The sequence below is a fragment of the Phacochoerus africanus genome, chromosome 10 (assembly GCF_016906955.1).
Source record: "Phacochoerus africanus isolate WHEZ1 chromosome 10, ROS_Pafr_v1, whole genome shotgun sequence".
In the NCBI taxonomy this organism is placed as follows: Eukaryota; Metazoa; Chordata; class Mammalia; order Artiodactyla; family Suidae; genus Phacochoerus; species Phacochoerus africanus.
Window position 1 is genome coordinate 38,083,604 of NC_062553.1, and position 17,985 is coordinate 38,101,588.

The following is a 17,985-nucleotide window of genomic DNA, read 5'->3' on the forward strand; positions in this document are numbered from 1 at the left end:
CGGCAATGCCAGATCCTGGGCCCACTGAGCAAGGCCAGGGATCAAACCTCTGTCCTCATGGAAACTAGTCAGATTCTTAACCCACTGAGCCACAACATGAACTCCCCAACAGAAACTTCTTTGAGCCTAATGGGTGCAAGATATTGTGTGATATGTTGAAATTATGAAGCAACAACCTCTGCCCTCAAGGCGATTATTATGTAGCTGGTGATTTTAAAAAGGCAATAATAATAATAATAATAATACATATAAGCTTAAGAGTAATTCTGAAAGGGCTGGCATTTACAACCAGAGGGGTGGGGAGGTGAATAAGATCTCTCACTTAAGTCAGACAGAGAGAGACAAATATCATATGACATCACTTATATGTGGAATCTAAAAAAAAAAAAAATGATACAAACGAACTCACAAAACAGAAACTGACAAACACAGAAAACAAATTTACGGCTACCAAAAGGAAATGTGGTGGCTTCAGGGGGGAGGATAAATTATAAATTAGGAGCTTGGAATTAACAGATACACACTATTTATATAAAATAATAAACAACAAGGTCCTACTATATAGCACAGGGAACTATAGTCAGTATCTTATGATAACCTATATTGGAAAAAGAATTTGAAAAAGAATATACGAATCATTTTGTGGGATACCACGAACTAACACAACACTGGAAATCAACTGTACTTCAATTAAATGAAAAATTAAATTTTTTGAAGTTTTAAAAAAAAAAAAAAAGAAGGCTTGAGATGGGACTTGGATAAACAGAAAGAAGAGTGTTAGGCAGAGCAAGAGCAAAGCTTCAAAGGCAGAAAAGTGCCAAGGATTTTTAAGCAAAAGGGTCTGAAGAGTCACTAAATGGAGTCCATTCTGTGAATAACCGCATTATGTAAACTGCGTAAGTGCCCTCACCTACCTGGGCAACCCACACACATCCTTTCCAGAACTAAGGCAGTGCAATCAGAGAGGCCGATCTGAGTTTTGGTCCAGGCTTAACAATCAGCTGACTTGGGTGAACTGGAGCAATCATCTCCTTATCTTCAGTTTCCACAAGCGAAAAACCTGGGGGTTATTTTTTAAAGTTCCTTCAAGCTCTAAAATTGTATGATTCTTCTTCATTACAAACAAATAATCATCCCTTTGGATGGAGAAGTATCAGTCTATAAATCTATACCGGTCTAAATCAAAGCATTTCCACAAACACACCAAGCCCTCTTCCACCCCAGGGCCCTTGCACATGATTTCCCCGTATGAATGGGCTTTTTCTGCCCACCCCTGCTCATGCTCCAACCCCTGGCCTTCCTCAATCCCTCCCCAACCTCACCAAAAACTTATAGAGTCTATACTTTAACCACTAAAGCTGTCTCTACTCATGAGTCTCTTTTTTAACTGTCCCTCAGGATAAGTGCTATCATACCCATCCTTAACAACAAGCACTTAAAAGAAACTACTAATTACAGAACTACCTTCAAAAAATTTTCAAGAATCCCCAGCCCAGCAGTTCAGGATGCAGAAAAAAACAAAACTCGGCTTACAAAAATCATGATGTCAAATACACAGTTCTTTAAAAAAAAAAAAAAAAACTGCAACCAGTTACAACATACTTCCTATTAGGACAAGCTTCTTTGAAGACAGGCAGGTGGGCAAAGGGGGTGGGGAGAAGCTGTTTAGTTCAACTACGCTGCCATTGCCCCAACATGCTGGGAATCGTTCTTGTCGTAATCGCCTTCAGTGCTTACAGCACAGTCTTTTGAATATATGCAGTGCTAAAATAGCTATATACAACTTTGATGGAAATTTGACTTTTTGATGACACTAAAAATTACTGAAAGCTAAGTCTTATGAATAAAAGTAGGTAATAACATGTCTGAACAGAAATGCTTGTTTTTCTCTTACAGCCTTTGTCTCTCTCATCATGATACAAATAATCAATGAACAAACCGCAACTCTCATAGCCAGATCCAAAAGGTTTTTTTGAGACCTAGCATCCTTTTTATTATTTCTACTTTTAAGTAGCACAAGGATCCAATCTTTGATTAAACACTCCCTTCATTTAGTCATTACTCCTACTGTACTGTTCTCTGTAAAATGCTTTATATGTTTAACACAGAAAAATAAAAAGTCAAAATTGAAGTGGGGGAGAGAGAAAGGGAAACAGGAATAAGTGACTTGCACTCGTCCTAAAAAGAACTTATTTTGTGGGAAGTGATCATCAGCTCCTAATGATGACCATGAGAACAGGAGAAGGAGGACAATTAGAAAGGTTTTCAAATCCAACATTATATTTGTGGACTCATAAGCCCTGAGTATCCATGATATAGTTGGCATTTTCCAACAACAAAGGACAAAGGATAGTCTTTCTTCCATACATTTCTCTTCCTTGCATCATGGACATTTACGAACTTTATGTCCTGACCTACTAAACGCAACTTGTGATCGATCAAGGATTAGATTCTGGATTTGGGCGAGGAGAGGAGGTTGAGAAATGGCTATGAAGACATCTGTGCAATGAAGAGTGAAATATGACTATGGACTGCGGACCAGAAAACAGTGTTGTATCAGTGTTACATGTCTTGATTTTGATCATTGTACTGTGGTTCTAAAAGAGAACCTTATTTTTAGATGATACACAACAACCTATTTAGTGGGAAAGGGGGCACTGTCTACAGTTTAGTTTCCAATGATTCAGAAAACAACATGCATATAAAGAGAGAAAGAGACAAAGGCAGAGACCTAGAGAGTGACAAAGCAGATGACTGGATTAAGAAGATGTGGTGTATATATACACAATGGAATACTACTCAGCCATAAAAAAGAACAAAATAATGCCGCTTGCAGCAACATGGATGGAAATAGAGACTCTCATAAGCCAGAAAGAAAAATCCAAATACCATGTGATATCACTTATATCTGGAATCTAATATATGGCACAAATGAACATTTCCACAGAAAAGAAACTCATGGACTTGGAACAGACTTGTGGTTGCCAAGGGGGAGGTGGAAGGAGTGGGATAGACTGGGAATTTGGGGTTAATAGATGCAAACTATTGCCTTTGGAATGGATAAGCAATGAGAGCCTGCTGTATAGCACAGGGAACTGTATCTAGTTATTTGTGATGGAGCATGATGGAGGATAATGTGAGAAAAAGAATGTATACATAGATGTGTGATTGGGTCACTTTGCTATATAGCAGAAAATTGACAGAACACTGTAAACCAGCTATAATGGAAAAAAATTAAAATCATTAAAAAATAAAAATAAACAAATAAAACTGTGGGTTTAAGTCCCAATCTAGGCTTAGGCTGGGTTCGAGTCCTGGCATGTGAGTTCAAGCCCCAGTCTGGGTCTGGCTAGGTTCAGACCATTAGTACTGTCAGTTTCAGAGAGAGAGAGACCGCTCCTGGCAGGCAGGTAGAGGAACATATCACCCCAAGTTGATAGAACAATATTAACAAAGGCACAAACAATGTGAAAAAGCAACTGCAGGTAGAAGCCAAGCTGCGGGTGGAGGAAGGAGAGAGGGAAGACAAGGAAAAATGGCATCAAGTACCTTATATCCCAAGCTAAGGAGCTGTAACTTGATCCCAGAGCATATGCAAAACTACAGGTTTTAAGTGTCTCTCTGAATGCCGCAGAGCTGAAAGATGAAGGTCCCAGAGGAGAATCAACGAGGGCAGTGATCCACCAAGAGAATGGAGTTGGGAGCTTCAATAAGGTTGTAAGGAGGGAAGGAGAATTCATGGGAACTAGGTAACAGACCAGATGTGTGTTGAGTTGAAACAGTGAGGCAAAGGAGAAGTTAAAGATGTAAAGAGATAAGGGAGTTTCGGTTGTGGCTCAGCATAAATGAATCTGACTGGTATCCATGAGGATGCAGGTTCGATCCCTGGCCTTGCTCAGTGGGTTAAGGATCCAGTGTTGCTGTGAGCTGTGGTGTAGGTTGCAAACGCGGCTCAGATCTGGTGTTGCTGTGGCTGTGGCGTAGGCCAGTGGCTCCAGTTCCTATTTTACCACTAGCCTGGGAACCTCCATATGCTGAGGTGCAGCCCTAAAAAAACACGACAAAGAAGACCAAAAAAAAAAAATATATATATATATATATATGTAAAGAGAGAGATAATATGTACAAAAGTAATTTCTTAACTATAAAAACAATTGAAGAACATTGTTTTATAAGGTCCAATTAGACAGTGGCAGAGCCAGGACAAAAAACCCTATCTAGTGTGTTACTTTTTAATAATTAATAGTTAGTGCTACTTTTCTTCTACCACAAAGTAAATTTCTTTTTGGTCTTTATGGGGCCGTACCTGCAGCATATGGAAGTTCCCAGGCTATGTTCAAATCGGAGCTACAGCTGTCAGCCTACACTATGGCCACAGCAATTGCCAGATCTGAGCCGCATCCATGACCTACACTACTGCTCACAGCAATGCTGGATTCTTAACCCACTGAGTGGGGCCAGGGATCAAACCCTCATCCTCATGGATACTAGTTGGGTTTGTTATCACTGAGCCATAATGGGAACTCTGTATCACAAAGCAACTTTAAAAAAAATAAGTTTCAGAGTTTCCGTCATGGCTCAGAGGTTAACAAATCTGACTAGAAACCATGAGGTTTCGGGTTCGATCTCTGGCTTTGCTCAGTGGGTTAAGGATCCAGTGTTGTCATGAGCAATGGTGCAGGTCACAGACGCAGCTTGGATCCCATGTTGCTGTGGGTGTGGTGTAGGCTGGCAGCTACAGCTCAGATTAGACCCCTAGCCTGGAAACCTCTATATACCGAGGGGTGTGGCCCTAGAGAACACAAAAGGACAAAGAAAAAAATAATAAGTTCCCTGGTGGCTCAGCAGCTTAAGGATCTAGTGTTGTCACTGCTGTGGCTCAGGTTCAATCCTTGGCCTGGGAATGTCCACATGCCATGGGTGTAGCCAAAAAATATAAATAAAAATCATAACTAAAAGTAACAAAGAAAAATATATGCAAAAGGTTTAAAATAGGAGTTCCCATCGTGGCGCAGTGGTTAACAAATCTGACTAGAAACCATGGGGTTGCGGGTTTGATCCCTGGCCTTGCTCAGTGGGTTAAGGATCCCATGTTGCTGTGGCTCTGGCGTAGGCTGGTGGCTACAGCTCTGATTAGGCTCCTACCCTGGGAACCTCCATATGCCACAGGAGCAGCCTTAGAAAAGGCAAAAAAAAAAAAAGACCAAAAAAAAGGTTTAAAATAAAACTTGAGTATCTGTATTATGGAGAGATTTAATATTTTTTAATTTAATTTTTTTTTCTAATTTCCCCTGGAGTTGTTTCAAAATGGGCTTTGAAGAAATAGCCCTGCAATTTATTAGTATTTGACCTCACATAAGTATCAAAACTTTCTGAGTCTCGTGTCACTCATTTTTGAAATGGGGAGTTCTAATAAGACTTAATATAGCATTGTTTTGAGGAATACAGAAAATAATACACATACTTAAGCACAGTGCCTGGCCTGCATATGGTACTCAATAATTTGTATCATAATTACTACTGTAAAGAAAATGTTAACATAAGAGGCCTATGGGACTGAAAAAGGTCTGCTTACAAGGTTGGTCCTTGGCTGGCATTTGGGAATTTAGACTTTTGGCAGGGTGGGGTAAGGGAGGGATGCTATAGTCCCAGTGCTGATAAGAACAGCTCATTGTGCTTAACCTGTTTGTGCAAACACTGTGATTTATGCTGAACACCTGCTTTCCTCTCCAGTCTAGAATTCTGATACAGGCTTAAGGGTGCCATTGTGACCAGCCTCCAACAAAAACCTTGCAGGTTTTTTGAGTGAGGGTCCCAGTTAGAAAACATTTCACTACTGTCATGATTCGATGCTGGAGGAATTATACACCCCATTTGGGGCTCCACTGAGAAAGGATTTTTGCAAGCTGGTGCCTGGTTTCCTCCAGACTTGCCCCGTGCACCGTTTCCCTTGCTAATTTGCTTTTCCTCCTTTCACTGAAATAAATCACAGCTCTGAGCTCAACAATATGGAGAGTTTCATGAGTTCTGGTGAATCATGGAACCAGGGGGTGGCCTTGGGGATCCCTGACACAACTAGTCTCCCTACTCCTCAACCTCATAAACTATTTGCCAGTTTCTATACCTGAGGAGTATTACCAGACAACAAGCCAACCAAGCTGACAATATCAAAGGCCAATTATTAAAATCCCCTGCTTTCTTAGCTAACAACAATTACAGATTTACATATGGCTTGACATATTTCTGTTTAACATTTAAACATAGAGAAATCTGTCCATTGCTTGTTTTCTCACCATTATTCAATAGGTCTTTTTTGGGGGGGAGGCATATGGAAGTTCCCAGGCTAGGGGTCGAATCGGAGCTACAGCTGCTGGCCTACACCACAGCCACAGCAACTCGGGATCCGAGCCGTGTCTGCGACCTACACTACAGCTCATGGCAACGCCGGATCCTTAACCCACTGAGTGAGGCCAGGGATCAAAACCACACCCTCATGGTTCCTAGTCGGATTCGTTAACCCCTGAGCCATGATGGGAGCTCCAGGTCTTTTTTTTTCTAATTAAACTCCAGCCCTGCTCTTCCCTGGATTCCAGCTCAAAACCACGTAGAGGCTCCAGAGGAATGTCAGGTGGCCTAACCCATGTGTCATTTAGTTCCCTGACCAGAGGCAAGACCACAGTTTCCTTTGTTCTCTGTTATTATGAGTTAGAGCAAAGCCTATAAATTGTCAGGGATATCTTTTCTCATTTCACTAGAAGATGCAGCAACACGAGCTAATTGGGAAAGAGCAGAGGCCCACAGTGGAAACTGAAACACAACTTTCCAACTTCAAACTTGGAAGAAACAGCTTGACTGAATTTATCATCATGTAGAACAGAATTTCTCAGCACACTTTAACAGGTACAATCAACTGTACTTAATGGGAGATTTTGCAATAAAAGCTTGTGGCCATGATACTGCAGGAGCTGGAGTCCAGGGAACCAGGAAAAGATTGATGTCTGACTCATGTTGTGATTAACTGGCAATCTGAATAAAGGATAAGTATCACTTAATTGTTACAAAGAAACGAGGAATCAAGGAATTGTAGCTGCTAGATCAATCAGTAGCCTATCCACTGCTTTTCTTTTAAAAACAGAACTGTGAGCAACTAAAATAATTATCTTTGGGGCTACCCTAGAGTGGCCCCATGGTTTTTCTAATTCACTTAGAGTCCTATATTTTTTTTGTCTTTTTTGTATTTTGAGGGCCACACACGTGGCATATGGAGGTTCCCAGGCTAGGGGTTCAATTGGAGCCGTAGCCGCACGCCAGCCTACACCACAGCCACAGCAACTCGGGATCCAAACTGCGTCTGTGACCTACACCACAGCTCACAGCAACGCTGGATCCTTAACCCTCTAAGTGAGGCCAGGGATAGAACCCGAAACCTCATGGTTTCTAGTCGAATTCATTTCCGCTGCGCCACGACGAGAACTCCTAGAGTCCTATATTTTTACGAAAATGTTATTTTAAAGATACCTATTGATTTTCATGGGTTACCCATATCACAGCACTTCTTGGATCACAGCTTCAAGGGAGAGGGAGATGGAAACAAGAACATTCCTTCACGGAAAACAAAGAAACGGGCCCATTAACCACAGGGAAGAAATACAACTGTGAGGTGCTACTGGGCTTATTACCTAGAAGCCAAGCCGAGAGTTGTCACAAAGGAATTCAGGCCAGTATTGTCAGAACTTATATTTTCTCAAGAATTCATTCTTATTTTAAAATTCCTAACTTTGAGCATTCCCTGGTGGCCTAGCAGTTAAGGACTTGGTGTTGTCACTGTTGTGGCTCGGGTTCGACCCCTGGCCCAGGAACTTCTGCATGCCATGAGTGCAGCTCCCCCCCCCATTCCTAACTTTTTAATATGGTAACTATTTGGGGTTGGGGGAGCATGGCTGCAGCATGTTGAAATTCCCAGGCCAGGGATCAAACTTGAGCCACAGCAGCAACCCCAGCTGCTGCAGTGACAACGCTGGATCCTTAACCTGCTGCGTCACAAGAGAACCCCATAGATAACTATTTATTTTTAACTGTGGCAGGCAAACAAATCTGCAATCATATTTCCAACTGAAGGTCATAAGTATGTCAATGAACATCGGTCCCTGAGAAAAGAACCCAGGAAGGATCAAAATGTCCAGCCCAGGGAGTTCCCATCATGGCTTAGTGGTTAACGAATCTGACTAGGAACCATGAGGTTGCGGGTTCAATCCCTGGCCTTGCTCAGTGGGTCAAGGATCCGGTGTTGTCATGAGCTGTGGTGTAGGTCACAGGCGTGGCTGGGATCCCGAGTTACTGTGGCTCTGGCGTAGACCACAGATAGCTGTAACTCCGATTAGACCCCTGGCCTGGGAACCTCCATATGCCACAGGTGTGGCCCTAGAAAAGACAAAAAGACAAAAAAAAAAATGTCCAGCCCATAGGAGGAGTCAGGGTTCCAGGCAGGAGTAGCTAATGGAACTAGGCTTCCTGGGCTAGTCATCAGTAGCCAGAAAGGAGATGGATTCTTTTTTTTTTAACATTGAAATATACTTGATTTACAGTCTTGTGTTAGTTTCAAGTGTACAGTACAGTGATTTGGGTTTTTTGCGATTAGATTCCATTATAGGTTATTATAAGATATTGGTTATAATTCCCTGTGCTATACAGTAAAGTGATGCTAAGCAACAGAGGCTGGGTTTTACATATTGTGACAATCTCCTCATTCTGTCCTTTCTGTTTCTCATAGTGACTGAGGCTGCTTCCAGGAAAACAGTGTGTCAGGTTCTGCGTAAGCAAAAGCAATTAGGGAACTTTCAACTTTGTATCATCTTTGCAGTATCATTTATCTTCTTCAAAGTGTCTAAAGATTGCCACCTATGTCAACTGTATCAGTCCATATTTCTAGGCAGATTAAGGTTAGGTTAGGATATTTATATAAAGTGATGGACACAGACAAAGTTTGTGCTACAAAAGACTTTGACACATAATATGGCAGTTTATGGGCAAGAGCGATAAACACAATGTACTTAAATTCTAGAAGGATCTAAAACTAATGTAGGAATTTGTTTTCTCTAACAGATTTAGTACACTGACATAAAGTGTACACCCATATATACTAAACCCATATTTCAGACTCGTGAATAATTTTTATCCATATCCTAATGCCATCTTTCGAATGGAAATAATAACAAATCACTCCCTTGGCTTCATTAACCTAAAGCTTATTCCATAGAATTCAAGAGTGTGGGGATTGTGAGTATCACAAAAGAGTATCAACATAGAAAGCAGCAAAGTAAATTTTGATGTTGCCTACCTCTGCTCGACCCTCATAGTAGGTTAACATGGACTTTGTTAGCACAAAAAGTCTCTCTTTGTAGTTTAAGGGTGATGTCTTCTTTTTCTGCTGTGACCTTTTAATAAGAATCTCTTCTAGAATAGTGTGAAAATTCATCTCGGTCTTCTGATCACTGTTTCTCCTGCCATTGACGATCCCAGTATTCTAAAGTGAGAAAACAAACAGTTGAAATAAAATGCAACATGGTAATTATCCAAGGATGCTGTCATTCCAAATAACCAAAGCAGACGTAACTCTGACCACGGCGGGTGCTGCTGAACGTCACTCTACACACCCGGGCTGAAAGGCTGAAAATGCCCAGAGCCTGAAAGCTCAGCTTCTCTTCTTTGCCCGCCCCATCCTGTTCCTCCAAGTGCCAGCATTTCACCGGAAAATCTAGTCAAGGTTTGCCACGATGATGATTCACTCCTTGGTCCCTCCCCGCCCTCCCCTAGCTTACTGGCACCCTCTTCTGCTATCTGATTGCAGAGAAACAAACATCTCAGATGGAAAGGTAGACTTCACGGCAAGCATGGCTGATTTAGGCTGATATTTAAATTGCCTCAGGATCTTGGTCCACAAAACAGACAAGCACATAGGCACAGAGAACGAAATGAATAACCACAGTGTGGAAATGATTTAATCTCCAGCTCAAAAAAGGATGTGATCTTTTTTTTTTTTTTTTCCTGCATGTGTGGCATGTGGAAGTTCCCAGGCCAGGGATTAAACCCAAGCCACAGTGGCAATGGCATCATACCTGCGGCAACACCGGATCCTTAACCTGCTGTGCCACAAGGGAACTTCCAATAAGGATGTAATCCTGATCAAGCATCCTGGTCACCAGAGCCACGAGGATGATCTCTGACATCTACACGACCACGCTCCACAGTTCTCTTCCCTACGGCTCCTGTCTCAGCCACAAGAGGAAAGGAAACCCACCCAGTTACAGCTAACCCTGCTAGCTAACCTACCCTATGCAGCTGGTCCTCAGCTAACCCTGTATCACCCTACTGACTCCCAACCCAGATCACGTGTATAAGGTCTTCAGCCCCACATCTGAAGCCCCCGCATGCAGCTCTCCATGCCTAGAATAACAGGCCTTCTAAAGTTCAACAAAATTGAACACTCTGAAAACCAAAGATCCTCAGAAAAGGCCTGAAGATTCTTACCTGAGACAAGCTGAGTGACGACAGCCCTTTCTTCCCTTCCCTGCACCACACCCTTACAAGAAATCATTGCACATCCGACCATAGTGGCAACAGGAGTCACGTGAAAATGACAAGTGGTTATCAGAGAGGACAGCCAGGAACTTGACACTGACTTTGCCGGGGAGGAATTCCACCACCTTCACACCCAACCTGACACCTTGGAAACACTCCTGCAATTCCCTATGACTGATCTGTCACCATCCAATCAGGCCCTTCATTTTCTGTAAGGTTACTTTACAACAGCTGGACATCTGCTTCCTTCATTCATAAACATGGAGGTAAATACCACAAGGTCATCGTGAGGATTAAGGAGATGTGGGAGAGAACTTACTTTTTATGAAAACGTACGCAAATGTTTATTATTATTTTTTTAATTGCGATGCTATTTTCCTAGGTCAAAGAATTACGATCTGGGCCACGACTCTAGCTTTCCAATTGGCTTTCTTTTCACCCCCAGCTCTGGCCTCATTTTATTCAAACTACATGCCTCTTATTCCCACTGGAGCAACCTTCAATGATGCTGCTTTCCTCATGCCATTTCGTTCATCAGAAATCTTCAATGCCTCCCCAAAGTCCTCCCACCCCCTGCAGGATCAAGTCAAAACTCCTAAGCCAAAACACTGGAGATTGTTCACAATCTGGCTGCAGCCTAACATCTGATCTTTACTTCCACTGCTCCCCAAACACTCCACCCCTAAGTCAAAACAGTGTTCATTCCCTGGCCTAGAAGACCCCCTCTCTCCACTACGAAAACTCCACTAGCTCAAAACTCACCTCCCTAATGAAACCTTTCCTGATGATTCCAGTTAAAGCCTTTCTAATAATTGGACGCATGATCTCTGTTATCACCCACTGAAGAGCTCATCCTTGTCTTCCATGTTCCACAGAAGTTGATGTACGTATTCTAACTTCTCACCTAGATTTTGAGCTCCTAAAGGATTAGTTCCCTATCCTAAGTACACATTAGAATCATGCAGGTAGTTTTGTTCTGTTTTGTTTTTTAAAGAATGCAGACATCCTAGGAGTTCCTATTGAGGCTCAGTGGTTAACAAACCCGATTAGCATCCATGAGGACGTGGGTTCAATCCCTGGCCTTGCTCTGTGGGTTAAGGATCTGGCATTGCCATGAGCTGTGGTATAGGTCAAAGATGCGGCTCAGATCCCATGTTGCTGTGGCTGTGGCGTAGGCCAGTGGCTACAGCTTCAATTCAACCCCTAGCCTGGGAACCTCTATATGCTGCCAGTGCGGTCCTAAGAGACAAAAAGATGACAAAAAGAAAGAATTCAGACATCAGAACCCACACCAAGATATTTTGAATTGGTCTAGGGTAGGGCCCAGGGCACCAGGATTTAATATGCAGGCAGATTTGAAAGCCACTATCTTTTGTGGGGGATGGGGGCCACACCCTCAGCATATGGAAGTTCCCAGGCTAGGGGTTCAATCGGAGCTGCAACTGCCAGCCTACACCACAGCCAGAGCAACACGGGACCCAAGCCATGTCTGCGACCTACACCACAGCTCATGGCAACACTGGATCCTTAACCCACTGAGCAAGGCCAGGGATCAAACCCAAGTTCTCATGGACACTAGTCTGGTTCATTACCATTGAGCCACAGCAGGACATCCTGAAACCCACTATTTTAAATGAAGAGAAATTAGGCCCTTATACTCTTGGCATTTATGGCAGCCTCTCAATAAGCAGGAGGATAAGAGATCTAAGCTGCTGTTAATGCTTAATGTTGTTAAGCTGACCCATTAACCAAAGCTGAGAAGTCAGAAAAAAGCTTTTGTTCCTCTGCATCTAAGTTGGCTTTCCTTATTATAAATTAAAATTTTAGTACTCTTTTTGTTCCTAAGAAACTTGATGTGTGATATATAAATACCGCTTATTTGAAAATCATCTTTCCTTCTTTGTGCAACATATTTTGAATGTGGGGTAATAAAGATGATGGCTTCCAAGAACAGTGTGTTAGGGGAAAGCAGACGATGCCCTGGAAAACAGGCCATATGCAAATATGTAGTAGTTCCCAGCCCAGGGGGCAATACCATAGTTACCAAATGGAAGGGAGACTTTTGGCAAGTCCAGCAGGGTAAGTGGGGCTCGGCTCACCTGCGGTGTTAGAAGCAAAACGCCTCAACACCAGGGGCAGGGGGGATATACTTCATGTTGAATGCACTGGGGGAAATAATGCAATAAAAAACACCACATCCGATTTGTATGAAAGATAAATAGTCTTCTACAGAATCATACCATTTGAGTCAAAAGGAATCTTAGCCACCACTTAATCTACCATGCTCATCACAAATTAAAGAAGCTGTGGTTTAGAAAGTTTAGTGCCTTGCCCAAAGTCACACGAACCAAGAGCAGAAAAGAAATTTCCTAGTTCCAAGTGAAGGGCTCTCTCCAGCATTCTGTACAGTACAACTAAAAGTTCATTGTTGGAGTTCCCGTCGTGGCGCAGCGGAAATGAATCCGACTAGAAACCATGAGGTTGTGGATTTGATCCCTGGCCTTGCTTAGTGGGTTAAGGATCCAGTGTTGCTGTGAGCTGTGGTGTAGGTCACAGACGTAGCTCTGATCCCCTGTTGCTGTGGCTGTGGGGTAGGCCGGTGGCTGCAGCTCCAATTGGACCCCTAGCCTGGGAACCTCCATATGCTGTGGATGTGGTCCTAAAAAGACAAAGAGACAAAAAAAAAAAAAGTTCATTGTTGTTTTAATAATCTGTTGTCAAAGGGAAATCCTGGCCAAAGAACTTTTTTGGGGGGGGGCGGTATACCCACGGTATGTGCAAATTCCTGGGCCTGGGATTGAACCCACACCACAGCATTAACGACGCTGAATCCTTAACCACTAGGTCACCAGGGAATTCCCAAAGAATCCTATTAAAGTTTATATAAATGAAGGAAAATTCTCTTCGTGAAGATTTCTAGTTAAAGATGGAGGGCTGAACGTACACGTTAGCCTAGGCTCCCTCCTAAACTCCTGTTACATTTGTGGTTGACGCTGTTGGTGTCATTAAGAAACTGACTCTCAAGGACAAAGAAAACAGGACAGGAAATAATGTAATTTTGGAACCTGTAAAGCAAATAAACATGCAGTCCAGCTGGGAAGAAGCCTGGAAACAACTGGTTCATGCTGCAAAACCTCCAAAGAGATAGAACTAGAGACTCTCATACTAAGTGAAGTAACTCAGAAAGAGAAATACCATATGATACCGCTAATGTCTGTACTCTAATGGCCAAATGAGCCCATCTGCAGAAAAGAAAGGAACTCATGGACATGGAGAACAGACTTGTGGTTGCCAAGGGGGATGGGGAGGGAGTGGGATGGACTGGGAGTTTGGGGTTAGTTAATGCAATTAGAATGGATAAGCAATGAAATTCTGCTGTATACCATAGGGAACGATATCCAATCACTTATGATGGAACATGATGGAAGATAATATAACTAGGTCACTTTGCTGTATAGTAGGAATTGACAGAACATTGTAAATCAGCTATAATAAAAACATTTGTTTAAAAGAAACCTCCAAAGAGCTCAGGAATCAGCAGAACCTGGTATCTCCAAAAGTGGTGAAGGACTTAAAAAAGTTGTCGGTGGGTCTGTTTAAGAGGCTCTCCAAACCTCCACTCCCACATTCCCATGCTGTATAGCGAGGGGACTAAGCCTCCCCAAACCTGGAAGAAAGCTGGAGATTTTTCTCAAGGCCATAAAACAGAAGGTCTCTTTGATGCCTGGCTCAGGAACTTCTGCACGCCACAGGTGTGACCAACAAATAAAATAAAATAAGACAAAACAGAAGGCCTCTGTACTGGGAGAAACTACAAATAGTTAAGGCTGGGAGTCCCATACCAGAAAGGGGGCCTTAAGAGAAACTCTGCAAGTGTACAGACTCAGTGTTAAGACCACTGCCACCCGACTCCACAATATCAGAGAAGGTCTATACTGTGAGAAAAGACCTAAAGAAACTGACACAGGAGAGCTCTCCAGCAGAAATGGCCCAGCCAGATCATTTATAGGAAAGCCTGTAGTCAGCAAGTTCATCCAATGCATGAAGCTACCAACGGACTTTTGAGAGCCCCACTCCTGAATGATAAAGAATCAAGGATCACCAGACAACTAAGGAAAGATTCCATCATGAATTCAAACATGGGAAACCAATGAGGGGAAAAGCAACTTAGAAGAAACAAAGACCGTGCAGAGAAAAGACAATGCTTCTTTAAAAAATAGACAAAAAACTCAATAAAATCAGAGTTAAGAGAAGATATTGCACCCATGAAACAAGCTCAAGGTACAACCAAAATAAAGAACAAAAAAGTCAAAAAAGAGGACAGAGAGAGTTCCCCTTGTGGCTCAGCCGTAACGAACCCGACTAGTATCCATGAGGATGCAGGTTAGATCCCTGGCCTTGCTCAGTGAGTTAAGGATCCAGCACTGCCATGAGCTCCAGTGTAGGTCACAGATGTAGCTTGGAACTGTTGCTGTGGCTGTGGCTGTGGCATATGCCAGCAGCTATAGATCCAATTCAACCCCTAGCCTGGGAACTTCCATGTGCTGCAGGTGCAGCCCTAGGAGAAAAAAAAAAGAAAGAAAGAGGAAAAATAAAATAGAAAGGAAAAAAAAAAGAAAGAAAGAGGAAAAATAAAATAGAAAGGAAAAGCTCAATAGAAGAGTTAGGATATAAAGTTGAGGAAATTTCCCCCAAAATAAAGCAAAAGATGACGAAAATTAAAAGCTGTAGAGGGAATATAAATTTTCTAGACCCATTCAGAAAATTTAGCATCTGAAAAATAGGAGTTCCACGAAGAAAAAGCAAAAAACAAACAAACAAACAAAAAACTGAGAGAGAGATAGAGAGGAGAGAGGGAAACCAAAGAAGAAATTTAGGAAAAATACCCTAAATCAAAGATTTTTCCAAGATTGAAATAGAACCAAATCAAGGCTGATCTCATAAAATTTCAAAATTATAGGGAAAAGCAGGAGATCCAGAAAGCTTCAAAATAGGTTTCACAGAAAGGATCAAAATTCACAATAGCAATCATCAAAGGCAATACTAGAAGCTAGAAGATAATGGAGAAAATTTTTGAAGAAACTGATTTCTAACTTATAATTCTATACTCCGCCAAATGATCAATGCAATGACAAGAAAATAAAGACATTTTTCAAATACGCAAGGCTTTAAAATTTTTATCTCCTATCCACCCTTCTCAAATAGCTACTTGAGGACACAGTCTATCTAAATAAAGAAGTAAACCACAAAATACATGGAATCCAGGAAACATGGGTTTCAAAGCAAAAGCAGTAAGAAGATGCTCCCAGATGAGGTGACGGGAAATCCTAAGATGACACTGAGGAGCAGGCCGAGAGCAACCAGGTAAAATTTGACCAGGGGAGAAGGCTGGAGGGAATTCTTCCAGGAGATGAACCTGAAGGTGCTGGGAGAGGACTGATAATAAATTAGTTAATGGAGTTCCCGTTGTGGTGCAGTGGAAATGAATCCAACTAGGAACCATGAGGTTGTGGGTTCAATCCCTGGCCTCACTCAGTGGGTTGAGGATCCGGCGTTGCGGTGAGCTGTGGTGTAGGTCGCAGCTACAGCTCTGATTAGACCCCTAGCCTGGGAACCTCCATATGCTGTGGGTGCGGCCCTAAAAGCAAAAATAATAATAATAATTAGTTAAAATGTAGCAAACCTAGAAATAACACACCAGTTCCAAAGAAAACAAACAAAAAAGAAAAGTGTGGAAAAGGAAAAATAATCACAGTATGCTACAGAGTTCAGCTATAACTAATACCTAGAACATCAAAATAAGATAAACAATGAATAATAATCTTATGACCAGCATTAAAATCCTAGGGATAAGTGAGTTCAGGCAATGTGCTTGTGCGTGAATCAGAAAATAGGTTGTGAAAGAGAACCACACATACCCTCCTCAGTACTAGAAGTCATGAAAATTAACAAAGCAAGAAGTGACAACATAAGTAGGTGACTTAGTGACTGACAACACTAACCTGCTGTTTTCAAAAATAAAAGTGGTTGCCTCTGAGAATCAGAAAATTACTGGAAGATGGCAGTGGAAAGGTATATATTCTCCACTCTTGCCCCCACCAAAACTCTATGCAAGCAATAAAACACGAAAATCAGAGAAAGATAATCCCATCTTCCAGCGAACAAAAGATAGACTTGAACCCCAGGCTACAAACTATGAAACATGTATGTGCTGAATACAATGAAAAGTAGACCATGGAAATTCCCGTTGTGGCTCAGCAGAAACAAATATGACTAGAATTCATGAGAACACAGGTTCGATCTCTGGCCCCACTCAATGGATTCAGGATCTGACATTGCCGTGAGCTATGGTGTAGGTTGAAAACGTGGCTCGGATCCGGCTGTTGCTGTGTTGTAGGCCAGCAGCCATGGCTCCGATTGGACCCCTAGCCTGGGAACCTCCATATGCCATAGGTGCAGCCCTAAAAAAGATTTAAAAAAAAAAAAAAAAAGTAGACCAATAAGGTAGGAGGTGGAGTAGCTTTCCCTTATAGCAAACATCATTGTCCTAAAAGGTTAATCCAATGACCTTTGGATAAGATCAAAAACTCCAGAGGGATAAGCAGACCATAGGAGAATCAGGGAGTCTCTCCAGGAAGTTACTATTTATACAGAAAAGTAATAAAAATTATCACTGTCATTTTCAAGTTTTTACTATTTTGCTCTGCACTAAGCACTTCAGAGGTAGGAAACCATTCAACAAACCTTCTGAAGTAGGTACTATTACCTACATAGTATGGATAAGAGCCAGGGTTTAATACAGTGTAAGCACAGAGGCTGCACTATTAACCACTACACATACAGCCTCTCCAGGGGAAAGGAAGGGGGAACTGAAGGAAAAAAAACCAATGATGTGCCATGTTCAGCTTCCTATTTATAAAGGGAGATTGCCAAAAGCAACAGGACTCAATCTCCGGATTTCAACAGAGATCATCTGTGATTCCAAGGCATCACTAAGAGGGATGCCACCCTCTCAGTATCAAAAACTGAAGGGAGGAGTTCCCATTGTGGTGCAGTGGGCTAAGAACCAACAACAGTGGCTGCCAAGGTGCGGGTTCAAACCCCAGCCCTGCCCAGTGGGTTAAAGGCTCCCATGTGGCTACAGCTGCAGTGGTGTAAGTAGCAACTATAGCTCAGATTCAGTCCCTGACTTGAGAACATTCATATGCCATGGGTGTGGCATAAAATTTAAAAAAAAATTAAAAAACTGAAGAGAGATGGTCTCTCTGAATGAAAGAATAGGTTTGATTCTCTAATTTAGAAAACAAAGAGGAAAACAAAATTCTGGAGTCCTCCAGCTCACTCTCCCAGCCATTTTCCACACCACAAGGAGCTAACCCATTCAGAAATAAGAATCACAATAGAACC

At 42.1% G+C, this 17,985-nt stretch overlaps 1 protein-coding gene across 2 annotated transcripts in view; it reads right to left on the reverse strand.

The window, feature by feature from the left end:
- TEC (tec protein tyrosine kinase) overlaps window positions 1-17,985 on the reverse strand; it is a 131,934-nt gene that overhangs the window by 73,988 nt on the left and 39,961 nt on the right. For both annotated transcript variants that reach the window (XM_047798553.1, XM_047798552.1), the window contains exon 2: window positions 9,338-9,523. In XM_047798553.1, the coding sequence (XP_047654509.1) occupies window positions 9,338-9,475 (138 nt within the window). In that variant the 5' untranslated portion in view covers window positions 9,476-9,523. The remainder of the gene's footprint in view (window positions 1-9,337; window positions 9,524-17,985) is intronic.